Here is a 16532-nt window from a genome sequence, read left to right as displayed (position 1 = left end):
ATGTTAATATGGAGTCCAGGTAGTTATTGAAGACCCAGGTAGACTTGCAGGATTTGAAGACCCAGGTAGACTTGTAGGAAATCCTACCAGCAATGTGTTAGCAACATCAAAGTCTGACTAACATCAATAGCGTTTAATAATAAATTACTTTGTAAAGTACAATATAAAGAAAAATATACTTTTCACCACACAAGGTGACAGGGTTAATGTACAATTCACAGTAAAGTATATCATTCTATAGCTTATCAACATTTAAACTAAGTGCTATGACAAAGCTGACTATCTTATGCACTAATAATTCCAACTGGCCATCTAGGAACCTCTGTTGTCCAACTAGAGATTCTAGAGGCCAAACTATACCTTACCATTGTATTTATTCCCATTTTAACACCCTGGTAGGATTTCCGGTCAACATTCACACACTCATTCACACACAACGGGCAATTTGTGAATGGCAGTTAGCCTTATCTGGATGTCTTTGGACTGTTGGAGAAAATCGGAATACCTGGAGGAAGCCCACCAAGTAGCACGGGGAGGGCAGACAATCTCAATGCGCACAGACTCAGACGCTGGAATCAAACCCGGAACCTATTCATAATCCAGCCTTCATTCATTGCATTATCTTTTTTTATTAATGTTTGTTAGTTATACTGTGTACTTGCTGGTTCATTCTCTCCAACACTACTTGCAGGTGCACCTTATGTACACAATTCATTTCCACCTTTATAAACAATTATTATCACATACTGTAGAAGCAGTACTTGCGATGGATTAGCAACCTGTCCAGGGTGTACCCCGCCTTGTGCACTAAGTCTCCTGGGATAGGCTCCAGGCCCCCCGTGACCCTGAATACAGGATTAAGCGGTATAGAAGATGAGTGAGAGTGAGTGATAGAAGCAGTATTTTCATCTATCTATCTATCTATCTATCTATCTATCTATCTATCTATCTATCTATCTTTTCCCTAAGGGTGTGAGTCCACAGTGCCACCATACTAATAATTCACATTTATATTATTACATCTATTTATTCAATCACTCAAACATCCAATCATCCTCTGTAACCATTTCATGCTAGTTCGAAGGACAGTGGTCAGGTCTATCCCGGTAAAACTGAGCGCCAGGTGGAGGACTTAACGAGCGGCAGTCTATTGCTTGGCACCATGTGTGCACAGACTCAAAAGTGGTCAAACGTTTCAGGGAGCCAGGTAACCCACATAAACCTGAAGAACATAAACCAGTCCACACAGACCCTAACCTTGGATCAAACTCTACCTTGTGCCAACAACAAAAGAATCTTTTAATGCTTTTTTAATGCTGATATTTCATATTAATATTTTATATTTTGTCTACTGAGACTAATCTTCTAAGTGTACACTGTAAACCTGAATGAGTTGGCAAAACACAAAAAAAATTGATGTAATCAGTTACATCAGATTTTTTAAGTAAAGATGTTTCCAGTTTTAAGTAAACCGAACTATTGTTGTTAAGTTTGTTGTACTCATTCATATTAATTCTTCTTTACTTGCATTACTAAATAGCCTAACTCATACTAATTAATAGCAATTATCATTTTTTTTGTTAGTTGTTGCAAATCAAATAAACTGTCGTTGATCTTTCGGCTGCTCCCGGCAATGGGTCACTACAGCAGACAATCTGGTCCACACACGAGCTTGGCACAGGTTTTACGCCAGATGCCCTTTCTGACACAACCCTCCCACATGTGTTTCATCTGGGACAGGCACTTCATCCAGTTGTTGGGAATCGAACCCGGGCCTTTTGCATGGCAGGCGAAACAACACCTAGCCACCAGGGCCCTATTGCCTTAAGGATGTCAAGACACAAAATCTCCGTTACTTAAGTACTTAGAGATACTTAAAATATCAAATTTGTTCAGCTAACTTGAAAAGTGTCATTTCTACAAACTCATAAATACCAAAAAGTTCTAAATACTCATCAAGGTCTATTAATTTGAACTAATTGTAATTAAGTTAACAGTACTCAATATGTTTAATTACTAGTACTTAAGTGATTAAACACATTGAGTACTGGTACTAGCACTAGTAGCATGTCGCTTTCATTTACGTTCCGTGTAAACAGCAGAGGCACTCTGGCAACGTCCCATGACAGCCAGCGGCAGTGATAAACCCCAGGCTGAACACACCCCAGTCAGAGATACGCCCATATGTATAGGGTTGGTTGTACAACTTCGGCCACGTGACGTCTAGTGCGTTTCATAAATGTGAGACTCGAAGTCCAACCAGCATTTGTAATGAATGTGGGAGTTTGGTGATCTCAACCCAACAGATCATCATGTTCATCTCCTGGGTGACCGCGGCGCTGACGGGGATCCTCTCGGCGCACATCGTGCAGCGCCTGTACTTCCCGTACTTCTGGAGGGACCTCTCCTTCATGTGGAGCCTGGTCCGATGCGGGGTCGCCCTGGAGTTCTACAAGAAGAGGTCGAACGTCATGACCGTGATGGACCGTTTCGTGCAACAGGCGCAGCGGATCCCCGACAAGCCGTTCCTGGTGTATGACGGCCGCGCGCACACGTACAGGCAGATAGACGAGCGGAGTAACCGCGTCGCGCGCGCGCTGCAGCGGCACAGCAGCCTGAAGAAGGGCGACACCGTGGCCATGCTCATGAGCAACGAGCCCGACTTCCTCTGCGTCTGGTTCGGCTTGACCAAGCTGGGGTGCGCTGTGGCGTTTCTCAACACCAACATCAAATCCAGGTCCCTGTTGCACTGCTTCAACTCGTGCGGGGCCAAACTGCTGGTGGTTGGCGCGGGTGAGTTTCGCGGTTGTGTTTCCCTGCGCGCGTGTCGAACTTCAAGGTCCGATATGATCTAGAAGAGATTTGTTTACACGTTTGCGAATGAACAGGCTCCGCCCATCTCTGACGTCTCGTATTAAGAATAAAACTGCACACATCTTCTGTATTCTCGATTGCATTTCATCTGATTGCATTGACTCTAATGCTGGTTTTTTTTTCCAACCTTTTTTTTTTCCCGCGAAAAAAACTACAGTACTAGGTTTCTGTGTTTGTGTGCGCAAAAAGCTGCTGACGTCACAGGGGGAGTGCCTGCGTTTTCCATTTGTTCAGCCAATCAAGGCCCCCTGTCTCATGATAAATACATGGTGTCATGTTAAAGTGGGAGGATATTTGCAAACAGATTGCATAATGGACTGCTGTGTTTGTGTCCATCAAATAAAGTTAAGTGCATCTGTATCCCAGCCTTAGGGATTAAAAAAGATAGATGCAGGAATGGATATGTGAAGGTGATGAGATGTGCTGGTGTGAGTGTGTGTATGTGTGTGTGTGTGTGGGTATACAACCAACGTTAGATTAGCAATTTATTCCAACTACAGTAAAGTGACAGTATTTTTGGCTCTGTACACCATCGACAATTGATCAGAAATGAAGATGCAATTGAAGTGGAGATGTTCATCTTAAATTTAAAAGATCTAACAACAATCTTGTATTAACTATGTAGGACAGTGTATGTTGTTTAACAGATTGCTGGCCCTTTGTGGCCTGTTGCTTATTTATTTTATAACAAATTAGTAAGATAAAAGTTTGGGCATTAATACTAATATAAGTTTTTAATTTGAAAGCTCTATGTGCAGTTTAAAGAGGTGCTTATGCAAGTGAAGGAGACCTTTGTTAAAGACATAACAATCCTATCAGGGAGATAACAAAAATGTTAGGAGAGGGCAAAAAAATAATAATAATAATAACAAGATTAAGAACAGTTTGTATGGACATAGTGTATATAGTGTACAGTGTGCCTGGGAATATCAACTTTTAAATAACAACAACAAAAAAAACTTTTAAACTACTGATACAAGTTATATATATATTTTTAGAAATATGTCTTTGTCTATGCATTCACTGGATATACAATATATGTACTGTATGTAAACACAGACTTTAAATACACTACATAGGCAACTGCTCATAGTTATAATCATACTTTATACATATAATCATACTTATTATCATTAAATAATGAATTAATTGATAAAATAGGGTATTGCATGGTATGACATGTTCATATGGTAAAATTAGCTATTAATGGTTACATTTGCTTATTTCTACTTCATATGTATTTACCATTATTCAATTTTTGGTCTGTTTGCACATTTGTATGATTTTGCTTTAGTTTTGCAACTATTTTTTAATATGAAAATAGTTTCAACCTTTAGTAAAAACCACATCAGCAAAATGTATTATCTGTTTGTATTGCTTAATTCAAATGTTACAATCTTACTTGCCAAATATAACCAAACATGTAGACAATCTATGTTTCAAAGGGTTTTTTTATTAATATTTTGCACATTAAAATGTTAGTAAAATCATATCTGTGCTTGATATATTTCAGACCTGTTGGACACCTTGAAGGACGTCCTGCCTAATCTGCAGGAGGACAATATTTCAGTATGGGCAATGAAGCAGGAGGGCTCCCACCCAGGGGTTCAATGCCTGTTGGATAAGATTGAAGATGCTTCATGTGAGCCAGTGCCTGCTGAGCTCAGATCAACCACCTCTCTTAAAAGTCCCACACTTTATATCTTCACTTCAGGGACCACAGGTGTGTAACAGTCCTGAATGGATCAGATTAAAAATAGATAGAAGTGCATAAATATTAAAAAGTTAAATATATAAAAACAAAAGTTCTGATCAGTCCAACACACACACACACACACACACACACACACACACACACACACAGACAGAGAGAGAGAGAAGAGAGCAATAAAAATTAATGTAAGCAGATAATTGAGACTGAAAGAAAAACAAGACAAAAATTGTGTGTAGCATAGGGACCTTCAAGACATACCATGTCCCCCTGGCCCTGTAGACAGGTATTAAAGATCACTATGGGAACAAATGATTGTCACTGAACATACTTTTCTAGCTATACATTTATTATATATACCACTTATCTTGTGGGGAGTCTGCAGCCTATCCCAGGGAACTTAGGCCATATGGTGATGTCCACCGTAAATGCGGTGCCGATCCATTGCAAGGCACAACCACATACACACTTTCACACCATGGGCAATTTGGAAACAAAATTGTCTCCCTGTTCCTCCAGAAAACCCAGAAATCCTGAAAGAAATCTAAGACATACTTAGGATGGATTAGATGTCTAATATATGCCTCCCGCCCTGTTGGGATTACACCTTGCTCCTGCCCTTGCTCTTGTAGATGATTAGCCTATATGATGGCTAAATGTCACTATTTTCGGTGACCCCAACTGGCCTTGTGGTTTGCAGACACCACACTTTGGCCCAGCACTGGAATGGGTTTCCAGGAACCCTAATGTTACAGGTTCTCTCCCTCAGATCTTTTACCAAAGGTGGCCCTACTCTAAACATTAAGCTCCCAGTGGCATACTGTAGAAGTTCACTGAAGTACAGAAGCATTTCACAATTACAAAGTCATGTTCCCTAAAAGGGTTAATCTTGCACGTTTTATCATGTTGATATTTCGAAGACATTTTCATGTTAATGAAGTTTCTATCCTAAGCTCATCTCTGTTTTGTTTTTGTTTTTTTGTATGGACCAACAACTTGATTCTTGCACCAAATATTATACTGGCTGAGACGTTCTTCTGCAAAGAAATGCTATAAAACAGTTTGTGTTGTACAAGTTGGGAAAGTGGTATGAAAGGTTAGGACTTATTTCCCTCTATTGCCAAAGTGGAATCACTGACCTTAGAACAAACAACACTAGGACTGATATACTCTTTGAAGTACCGATCGTTGGTTTGTGCTCTACTGCTGACCTTGATGATTAGTTTTTAACATCTACATGGAAAGAGGTTCTAAAGTCAAGGGGACATGTTGTGCAAATCAAAGTCTACAGTATGTTCAGCAATGAGCAAGCTTTTTGAGACGAACACCACACACACACACACACAGACTGGCTACAATTGCTTGTTATTCTGCAAAGTAGTACAGTATCTGCTCGTCTTTAGAAATTCCAACAGAACTCTGTCACATGTCGCTTATTGTCTGTGTATGAGATTTATGAGATCGAGTGTTGATTCTGGGGTGTGTTAATGGTGTGACTTTTTTCCGGCAAGTTTTAAAACCGACATGCTTCCACCTCTTGGATTGAACAAAAAAAAAGGTTATGATGGGAAATATGATCCCAGAGGAAAAATGCTGTCTACTAAAACACTTCCTAAACAGCCACACCTGATCCCACTAAGTGTTCAGTGCCAGCTGGTGCAATGCCACCACATAAATGTGATTGACAGTAATTGCAGTTACTATTTATTAGTAAAGCAACATGTTTAATTAATCATTAAGATCGTTTAACATCTGAGAGCATATCAGGTGTGACCTGTGATCATGTGAAATTTCCAGGTATTCAGCTGTTTTGTTAGAAATGGCATCGTATTAAAACTGATGTATGGACACAAACCTAGAACCTGAATTACAAAAGAAATGAATCAGTGTTCAACGTTGCTGTGATTATAAACCGTAATGTTTCGTCAAAAACTTGATATGCAAGGTTAACTGTTTATTTCTCCACATGTTTTATAGGGTTACCCAAGGCTGCTGTGATCTCTCACCTGCAGTCTCTCAAGGCATCGTGGGGATTCTGGTTATACAGCGGCACTTCAGAGGACATCATTTACACACCGCTGCCTCTCTACCACAGCGCAGCCTCTCTTATAGGCATCGGAGGCACAATAGAGCTGGGTAACACATGTTTACTTGTTATAATACGTCATCCGTGACATATTTTTAATACCTTTATGTCTAAGCGGAATATGTGGATGTTTTTGGGGTGATCAAATTATAGTTATGAAGAGTAGAAATAAATAACAATCTCAATTCTGAAAAAAGATTATTTACCTGAAGTAAGTGAATGCATGGAGTTATTCTGCTTCTACACTATATTGCCACAAGTATTCGCTCGCCACCTTTCACATGCATATGAACTTGAGTAATATCCAATTCTTAATCCATAGGGTTTAATATGATGTTGGCTCACCCTTTGCAGCTGTAACAGCTTCAACTCTCCTGGGAAGGCTTTCAACAGGGTTCTGGAGTGTGTTTAGGAGATTTTTGTACCATTCTTCCAGAAGTGCATTTGTGGGGTCAAACACTGATGTTGGACAGGAAGGCCTGGATCGCAGTCTCTGCTCTAATTCATCCCAAAGGTGTTCTATCGGGTTGAAGTCAGGACTCTGTGCAGGCCAGTCAAGTTCTTTTACATCAAACTTGCTCATCCAGGTCTTTATGGACCTTGCTTTGTATACTGGTGTGCAATTATGTTGGAACAGGAAGGGTCCGTCCCCAAACTGTTGCCACATAGTTGGGAGCATGAAATTGTCCAAAATGTCTTGGTATGCTGAAGCATTAAAAGTTCCTTTCGCTAGAACGAAGAGGCCGAGCCCAACTCCTGGAAAACAACCCCACACCAGTTTCCAGCAAGGTCCATAAGGACATGAATGAGCGAGTTTGGTGTAGGGTATAGCTAGACTGGCCTGAAAAGAATGGTAAAAGATTCCCATAAACACACTCCTGAACATTGTGGAAAGCCTTTCCAGGAGAGTTGAAGCTAAACAATATGGATTAAGAATTGTTACACAAGTTCATATGCATGTGAAGGCAGGTGAACGAATACTTTTGGCAATATAGTGTATCTACAGTATAAAGCCCTCTTGAACTGAAGGTGCTATATGTAGGGCAGCTTCACAATAATGATTTGTTAACTGGCCAGTCCTTCCCTAAATACTCAAATATTCTCCTTCCAGGTTATTGAAGTCATCTTTCTTGCTTTACATGGTTCAAAGGTTCAACAGTTTATGGTTAATTCTTCTTTTTTGGAATGTCTAATAAAACATGTGAGTCTTATTTAGAGAAAGAAATTAGTTGCAGTTCATCTAACATAAGTAAAGTAATTTAACACTGAAAGGCTGAGTTTATTTACATGTCTGAAACTCTAGCTGGATCACGATACCAGGAAGTGGACCTAACAGCTTCTGGTTCTTGTAGACTCTCTACTGTAGATTGCCTACTCATGTTTTCAGGGCAAAGACGTTCCTAGGCTTTTTATAATAGATTCTTAGCAATAATGTTAATAGTTTTGTCACAAAGACAGATGAGGACACATATGCAGTTCAACAAGGTTTTATTGTACTTGACAAACAATACATATTGTGTAACAGAAGTCTGATTCATAGTCAGGAGGCCGGTAAAGGTCAGGAAATCAATAAACAGCACGTCAGGAGCAAGACATTGAAACCAGAAATGTAGCGAATATCAGGTATATCAAGATTTGTTAACGACTCTTAGAAAGACACACACTCGGGCCACAGTGGACTTGCACCTCCAGGGTCGTGGGTTCGATCCTCGCCTCGAGTCTGTGCGTGTGTGTGGAGGTTTGCATGTTCTCCCTGTGCTTGGTGGGTTTCCTCCGGGTGCTCCAGTTTTCTCCCACATTCCAAAGACATGTAGTTTAGGCGTGGCAAAAAAAAAATGTTGGTAGATTTTAAATGTTGCCTCTCCTAAAATTGACTTTCTTTTTTTTTTCTGCTGTACACTTTGGCCCACTAAACTATGAACCATATATACGTATATGGCTTTCCATGTTTAATGAGATTCTAAACTGAGATGAAAGCATATAAAATATTTCCACAATCACAAAGGAGGAAATGTAAATATTCAGCTCCTCCTGAACTTCTTAGTCATGAAATGTGGTTAGCCTATTCTTGGTACTGTGATGTATTTCATAATAAGTTTTTCATCCAGTTTTTCTATGATAACTGTGTGGGCGTTTATACGATTATATTTGTTATTATGCATGTAAGAATTGTACATTTAAATGTAACGCTTTGTGATAAGATTATATATATACAGTATATATATATATATATATATATATATATATAATCTTATCACAAAGCGTTAGGTCCCCACCATCTGCTTCTAAGGATTCCATATGCAATCTAGAAAATGCTTAACAGACCTGTAATTAATATACTTTTTTAAGTGAGTGCACTAAAATTAGATCCAACTGCCAGCAAAGATAAATGACCTGCAGTGAACTGACTGGACGTCGAGGACACTGAATTCAGTGTTTATTCTGTTCTCAGTAGAAATGGGACCTTGCTTGTTTATCTGTTTCTGAGGACAGGGTTCGATTTGATGCCAGGCAATATGGGGCATCCTTTCCCAGCAACCTCATGTTCCATGAAACTGTTTCCGTATTTATTCCAGCTGGTACAACTGACATTTGAAATATTCACCCAAACAAAAAAATGCCTACCTTACCCTCCAGCCAAACCACCTACACACTCACTTGAAGCCTCATGTAGGACCGCAGGGTGTAGCAGAGAACCCTGGCTTCTATACATACTGTAACAACTTTTATTGGATCTTCTTTTCTTGATCCATATATTTTACTTTTCATTTTCAGCAACCTTCGGGCACTGGGAAGTCAGAAGTCAATAAGACTCCCACCCCCAACCAAATTATAAACCCAGTCTCTTTTGGAAATGGAATAAATGCACAATATTTTCAGCGAACATTGAGGCATAGTACCACCTCTGGCAGGATAAATTTACATTTTTGTTCAATTTATGGCGTAAGAACAATGCATCAATGTTTGCTGAAAATATTGTGCATTTTTTTCCATTTCCAAAAGAGACTGGGTTAACATCTTCTCAATTAAAAAATAACCATTTTTATTTATCAAGAGGTTCCTAAACTTTTGCATAAGTCTGTATATACTGTACATGTACTGTACTGTATATGCATTTAACTGTGCAGTCAAAAATAAAGTGACTCTAGTGACAAAAACTACTGAAAGGGAAGCAAAGCAAAAAGCAAATATAATAAAAATAATAAGAAGAAAAATAATGAACACAGAAAGTACAGCCAAAAAAGAATCATTATTCATACAAAAGAAGGAAACAAGTGAAGAAAGGGAAGATTAAAAAAGACAAATATACAGTGGGATTGTGCTGTATGTATGATTGTGCTTGGGCGTGATTCTCATTAATCATGTTTGTTAGTGTTCCTTCAGTATAAATATACAACGTATTATATGAATAAACTTAATGCAAATATTCTAATGTGGGGGATCCTTGCCCAGGGACCTAATGTTCTTTAAAACTTTTTTAAGACTTTTAGAATGGAAAAAGTGGACTAGTTTGTGAAACCTGGGTTCCAGATTTTAATTTGAGAAGTCCATTAGATAGAAACCATATCAACCTTTTAGTGCTGAACCCTTTTTTGCCTTCTATGAAACAGTTGCGCAATTAAATTACACTTCACATGCTAGTGAGCCTCACTGTGGTTATAGTGTGTGTATCAACTTAAGACCTGTATATAAGAAGAATAAATACTTTTTAAAATGTACTCTAGCTGTCAAAGTTTGGGAAAGCCATATAAGCCATAAACCTCACTGGATTTGGCTTTTCTTGTTTAGAACACAAAGGTTATAACCAGAGCTGCCAACTTTTCATAAAAGCTTGAAGTGAGATATGACGCCCACGTCGTGCATGTCCAGTCATTTTGTCTAACAATAACCATAAACCTTTCCCTGCATGTCTTAGGTTAAGTATACTGTGCTTTAGCGTATCAGTGTGAAAATGAAACGACGGATGTACCTGTGACTGTATTTATTCCAGCTGGTACAACTAATGTTTAAAATATTCACCCAAACAAAAAAAATGCCTACTGTACCTTACCATCCAGCCAAACCACCTACATACAGTACTCTCGTGAAGCTCTGTGTAGGACAGCAGGGGTGTAGCAAAGAACTCTGGCCCCTATATATAACGACTTTTATTGAGGAACTGCTTTTCTTCATCCATATCTTTCACTTTTCATTCCTAACCAACAAGGGCTCTCCCAACCTTCGGGTACTGGGAGGTTGAAAGTCAATACCACCTCCACCCCCACCCAAATTGTATATACTCTACATAGTCTTATGCAAAAGTTTAGGCACCTCTTGATGTTAACACAGTATCTCTTGGAAAAGGAATAAATGCACAATATTTTCAGCAAACATTGATGCATAGTTACTTTTTATGTCATAAATTGAACAAAGTTTATATTTTTTCCATTTTTAACATCTTTTCAATTAAAAAATCACCAAAATCTGTTATTTATCAATGGGTGCCTAAACTTTTGCATAAGACTGTATGCATTTACAGTACCTGTGCATTCAAAAATAAAGTGACTAGTCAGAAACTACGGAACTACTGGGTGTGATTCTCATTAATCATGTTTGTTAGTCTTGTGTTGAGTCTGAGTGTTCCTACAGTATAAATATGAGAAGTGTTACATCAATAAACTCAATGCAAATATTCAAATGCCACCATCAATATTGACAATATTTTCCTTCTAATGTAGGATAATACTGTCACTGCCCTCTGTCACTCTTTTAATGCTCCAGCTGGTGTGAAACTTTGCTGCAGTCTATAAAAGCATTTAATTGTCGATTTGTTTCATTAGATCGTCGGCCTAATTCAGCCTAACTATGACTGTTCCAATCATTGTCTATTATTTTGGCTTGATTGACACCTTCACGCAGCTGTAACATGTGTTTTAAGTTCAGCCAGATTACGCAAATATTATGGTTTTTCACTTGGAAAGAAAAGAAACCCGGAGCATGGAGATAAGATGGATTTGAGGGTGAGACGAGTGCTTGCGGGAGCTGGCAGCTCCGCTATAATACTATGACACTTAGGTTGTTTTATTCCACAGCAAAGTTAAATTTTTGAATCCCACCAACATTCAGAAATGTGCTGAACATCTTATTGTGTGTTTTAAATTGGTTGGCAAATTTGGTTCTGTGTTCATGTACTGTGTTGCTCATTATTTTCTATCAGCCGTAACCATAAAACCATCAACGTTAAAACCACCCAGGTTTCAGGTTCTTTCCTGTTGTGTGACCAAAACAGAATCCTGGAGGTGCAAGGCGACAGTGCAAACCACTACACCATCATTGTTTTACTGGTACATTTGGTTAGTCAATGTTAGACAATTGATAGTCAATGTCAACTCACCTGGATATTCTGTTTATAGTATATGTTATGCCAAACTGCTTCTTGGGTGGTTTCTATCACAGCTTCATCTTATGCATTTCCTCTTTTGTTCTAACTTTAAAGGTGCAACTTGTGTTTTAAAGAAGAAATTTTCCGCCTCACAATTTTGGAACGACTGCCGAAAGTACAACGTTACCATTTTCCAATATATCGGGGAGCTGTGCCGCTATCTATGCAATCAACCAAAGGTAAGACACAGCTCAGTACCTTGTTTACTTTGACCAAAAACGTTGGTTTGGGCTGTCATACTGTATGTTGGTCCTATATGATGATTTTGGATTTGCAGTTCAAGCTGTTGATGTGTTACATGATGATATTAGGTATTTATAGAAATATAACAGTTTACATATTAAATTATAGGGCAGAAGTTAATGTTAATATTCTAAACTAGATGTGCCCGCGACTTTGTTTGTGTGGAATTTAATTAAAAAAATCTACAACGGCATCTGTTGAATTCTGGAGTAAACTACAATTTTTATGTGTTACCGTGAAGTGCACAGAATGAAGGCGTGAGATCTCGTTTTTTAAGTAGGTTTCAATCGCGCACTTAGAGGTATGTAGTAAAAAATGTACAGCACCATCTGTTGAATTTTGAGATGAACTAATAATTATTAAAAAAATGTATGATATAAGGGCATTTTCAAATTAAATTTCAGAGTAGCATATCTTCTCTTCCCGTAGGCTGATTGCAATGAAACAAGGCCTATATGTTACCCCGAGCTCAGCCAAGTACACCTGTGAAAACCTCATTAAAATTTGTTTAGTAGTTTTTACGCGATGCATGCACAAACAAACAGACAAACAGAACAGGCAAAAAGTTACAGTTTTATAATATATTCAGTATATATATAGATATATAGATAGATAGAAACTGACAGTTCAAGCATTGAATGTAAATTATGATTTTTTTTAAATGAGCTATTATTTAGATCGATTGTCAAAAAAATGGTTGTCAAAATCTGCCATTCTGTTCAATTTGTTTTAAATTTGGTGACTATAAAAAGTGTTGCAAGGAATCACACTAGCTGACAATAGAAACTCTTACACTGCCCTATGGAGCATCTTAATTTTCTTTAGTACATGTATATATATATTTTTTTTTTGCAAATATTTTTATTGAAAAAAGGAAAACAATACAGTAGTTGCAGTTACAGACATACAATTTACCTTTCTTCATTTTTCAATAAATATATTTATATATTATAAAAAAAAAAAAAAAACTAAACAAAAACACTCAAAAAAAACAAAAAAAAAAAAAAAAACACACACCCCCAATACCCCCCCACCCCCCACCCCCGTCCCACACGGCTCAAAACAACCACCAAACACATTACATAAATATAACAATAACAGTTATACATTTAATCAGGCAATACCTCCAGGCTAGTAAAATAAGAAATAAAAGGTTGCCAATTGTGGTAAAATTTGGCTGTACATCCTCTTAATGTATATTTAATTTTTTCAAGTTTAAAAAAAAACATGACATCCTTAAGCCACTGGGAGATAGTAGGATGTTTAGCAGACTTCCAGTGCAAGTACATGTATATTTAAAGCAATTTATGGCAGAGGTGTTGATTCAAAGTCTAGGTGCTGGTTTCCTTTCCAGCCAATCAGTAGCCACACCTGGTTCTCTTTTTTGTTTGTTTTTTTGGATTAGTATAGTAGAACGTAATTAGCGATATATTGTAACCAGGATGGTGGGAAGAAGATGTGGGATTGGAATGAAAGGCATGTGTCTCTGTGAATTATAATTCCATACACATCATCCATATTTATAGTTCCTTGTCTTTGCAGCGTATTGTATAATATTCTGTATAATTTAAACAGTTGGGGGGCGGCGTAACACACTCTGAGGACAGCACTATCCGCTGCTTCCGCTTGCGTGAGCTCACAGACTTTGGCTGTAGAGCCGTGATTAATGTGGGAGCACTAAGTACCTCTCATCCCTCCCCTCTGAGAGAGCTCGGCCAATCAGCTCTCTCTAGACCTCCGGCTGCAAGAGGTTACGGCATCACTCGGGAATCGAACTCGCGATCTCCGGATGATATGGCGAGCACTTTACCTCTGCGCCACTAATTGTTTCCTTTTTATTATCAGTTTACAAAATGCAAAGTGAGCAAACATTTAAATAAAATTTATATTTGGTGTGACCAACATTTGGCTTCAAACCAGCATCAATTCTTATCTTTGCATGCTTTCACAAAGTCAGGGATTTTGTAGGATCAGTCAGGCTGTGATTAACCAATAATACCAGGCAGGTCTAATGACCATCAATTTCATATGCAGGTTGAAATCTAGTCAATAATTAAAAGAGAAACAGTTGCATAGGAGCCTTAAAACTTTGTGAAAACAGCCAATCTCTGCTGCTAAGGTGAAGTTGTGGAAGACAGTTTCATGTCACAGGTCATTCACAATGGCAAGACTGAACACAGCATCGAGATACAACAAAGAAACGGGAAATGTTGAGGATCATAGACACAGTGGTTAGCAAAGGAAACTTAATGCAGCAGATGAAAGACATATCATGGTTACTTCCCTTTGTCACTGGAAGATGTCCAGCAGTGCCATCAGCAAAGACCTGGCGGAAACCAGTGGGACCCAGGTACACCCATCTACAGTACTGTCTGGAGATGACTTTCCAGAACTGTCGTGACAAGAATTGCAGGCCAAAAGCCATTCTGATGTCCAAACAAAGCTAACCGACTTAACTATGCACGCAAACATAGAATCTGGGGAGCAATAAAATGCTGATGTGTCAAAATTGGAAATATTTGGCTGTAGCAGGAGGCGGGTTGTATGCCGAAGGCCGGGAGAGCGATACGGTAATGAGCATTTTCAGGCAACAGTGAAGCAAGGTGGAGGGATTAATAGTGTCCTCAATGCTGAGAAATACAGGGAGACAATGACCCCAAATGTACATCCAATGTCAAACTATCTTCAGCTTAAAGAAGAATACAGTAAGGAGTCCTGGAAGTGATGGCCCCCATATCTCAACATCATCGGGTCTGTTCTGGATCACGTGAAGAGACAGAAGGATTTAAAGAAGTTCTGTGGTTAGTTCTAGTGTGGAACAATTCAGCCGCCAAGTTCCTTCAAAGAATGTGTGCAAGTCTACCTAGAACTATTAATCTGGTTTAGGGTGGTTACACCAAATATTAAGTTGCTTAAGAACTTTTCCATTGTAGTGTACATGCTGGTACATCTAGTATTAATGTACTAATGAGTGTTCCAGGAAAGCACAACTGCTGATGGTATAACATCAAGGCTATAATGTTGTTGTATACCGCAGCAATGGTAAAATTCTTGTATCTGATGGGTCACTAGGTATTGAGCAACCTTAAAGTGTCAGGCATCCAATCACAGGTCCTGCTAGAAGGCGTCTGAGTGCGATGTTTTCTACAAGACATCCTGTACTTGTGTACGTGTAGGCCGTCATGCAGGAAAGCACAACCAATGATGGTACAGCGTGTCCCTTACATAATGATGCTTCTACTGCCATGACTGCAATGTTCTAACATTCTTTGTGGACTGACTGACAAATGGTGGTTTGTGTTGGACGACCCCTGCTTCTCATCCACCTTTTGTCTTTCTCGCTGCTATTACTCTCAGCAAATGAAAGTGGCCTTTGTGTCAGCCAGTTGCTTCTCCTCCCTGGCAAAAACTGACCACCACACATAACCACCTACATCACAGCTCTCAGCTGCAGACTCAAGTGGAGTTTTTGTCCACTTAAGCTTAAGAAATCAGGAATGGAAATAATAAAATAAAAAAAAGCGGACATTTATTTTTCATACAGAGGTTTTTGGCGCAAACATTAGGAAAGATGGAATCAAGAGTGAGAATATTATACAATTATCACAGATGCCCATTTGTTGCCTTATGAGACATTTGGAACATGTTTCTAAAGGAAAGACATAACGTAAAAAAATATTTTAACTACTAAGGCTCCTCCTAAGACTTCAGGAAACTGTAAAAAGTCCAGACATGGGGGCTAGTCGTTCCTGGATGAGTTCCCCTATTGTGTTTCCTTTTTACAACAGGAACCATAACAAGTACTGTAACCATGCAAACATTATTTATATTTGACATTATTTAATAATATGACTTTTTTGGAAAAAGGACAAAGATTGAGATTGTATTATAATTTGCCATGCTGCTTAAATATGTAAAAAGAAAATCCTATTAATCTGGACTCTGTTAAGGAACATCGATATACTGTAGACATTATTTTATTACATATTTTTTTCACTAATGGCATCTTCAGGTGAAATGACCTAAATGGGGACAAAACCAAGTTGTAATGATTAGGTTAGGTAAGCAGTTGTGTGAACCTGTTTGGACAGGAAGCTTTTGTAATCCCATGCAGCTACTGAGAGCGAACTAATAAATGATCCTGCTATGCTAGAATTTCAGCATAAACTGGAACACACACCTCTGGCCAAGTCTTA

At 38.6% G+C, this 16532-nt stretch overlaps 1 protein-coding gene across 1 annotated transcript in view; it reads left to right on the top strand.

Annotated features, from left to right (window-relative positions):
• The first annotated feature begins 2246 nt into the window (after positions 1 to 2246).
• The window catches only part of slc27a6 (solute carrier family 27 member 6), a 28843-nt gene continuing 14557 nt past the window's right edge, over positions 2247 to 16532 (top strand). Inside the window, exons 1-4 of the mRNA XM_053516345.1 lie at positions 2247 to 2793; positions 4388 to 4597; positions 6563 to 6721; positions 12148 to 12272. Coding sequence (XP_053372320.1) covers positions 2313 to 2793; positions 4388 to 4597; positions 6563 to 6721; positions 12148 to 12272 — 975 coding nt within the window. The 5' untranslated portion in view covers positions 2247 to 2312. The remainder of the gene's footprint in view (positions 2794 to 4387; positions 4598 to 6562; positions 6722 to 12147; positions 12273 to 16532) is intronic.

The sequence above is a fragment of the Clarias gariepinus genome, chromosome 17, assembly GCF_024256425.1.
Source record: "Clarias gariepinus isolate MV-2021 ecotype Netherlands chromosome 17, CGAR_prim_01v2, whole genome shotgun sequence".
Taxonomy (NCBI): Eukaryota; Metazoa; Chordata; class Actinopteri; order Siluriformes; family Clariidae; genus Clarias; species Clarias gariepinus.
This window is presented reverse-complemented; position numbering and strand designations above follow the sequence as displayed.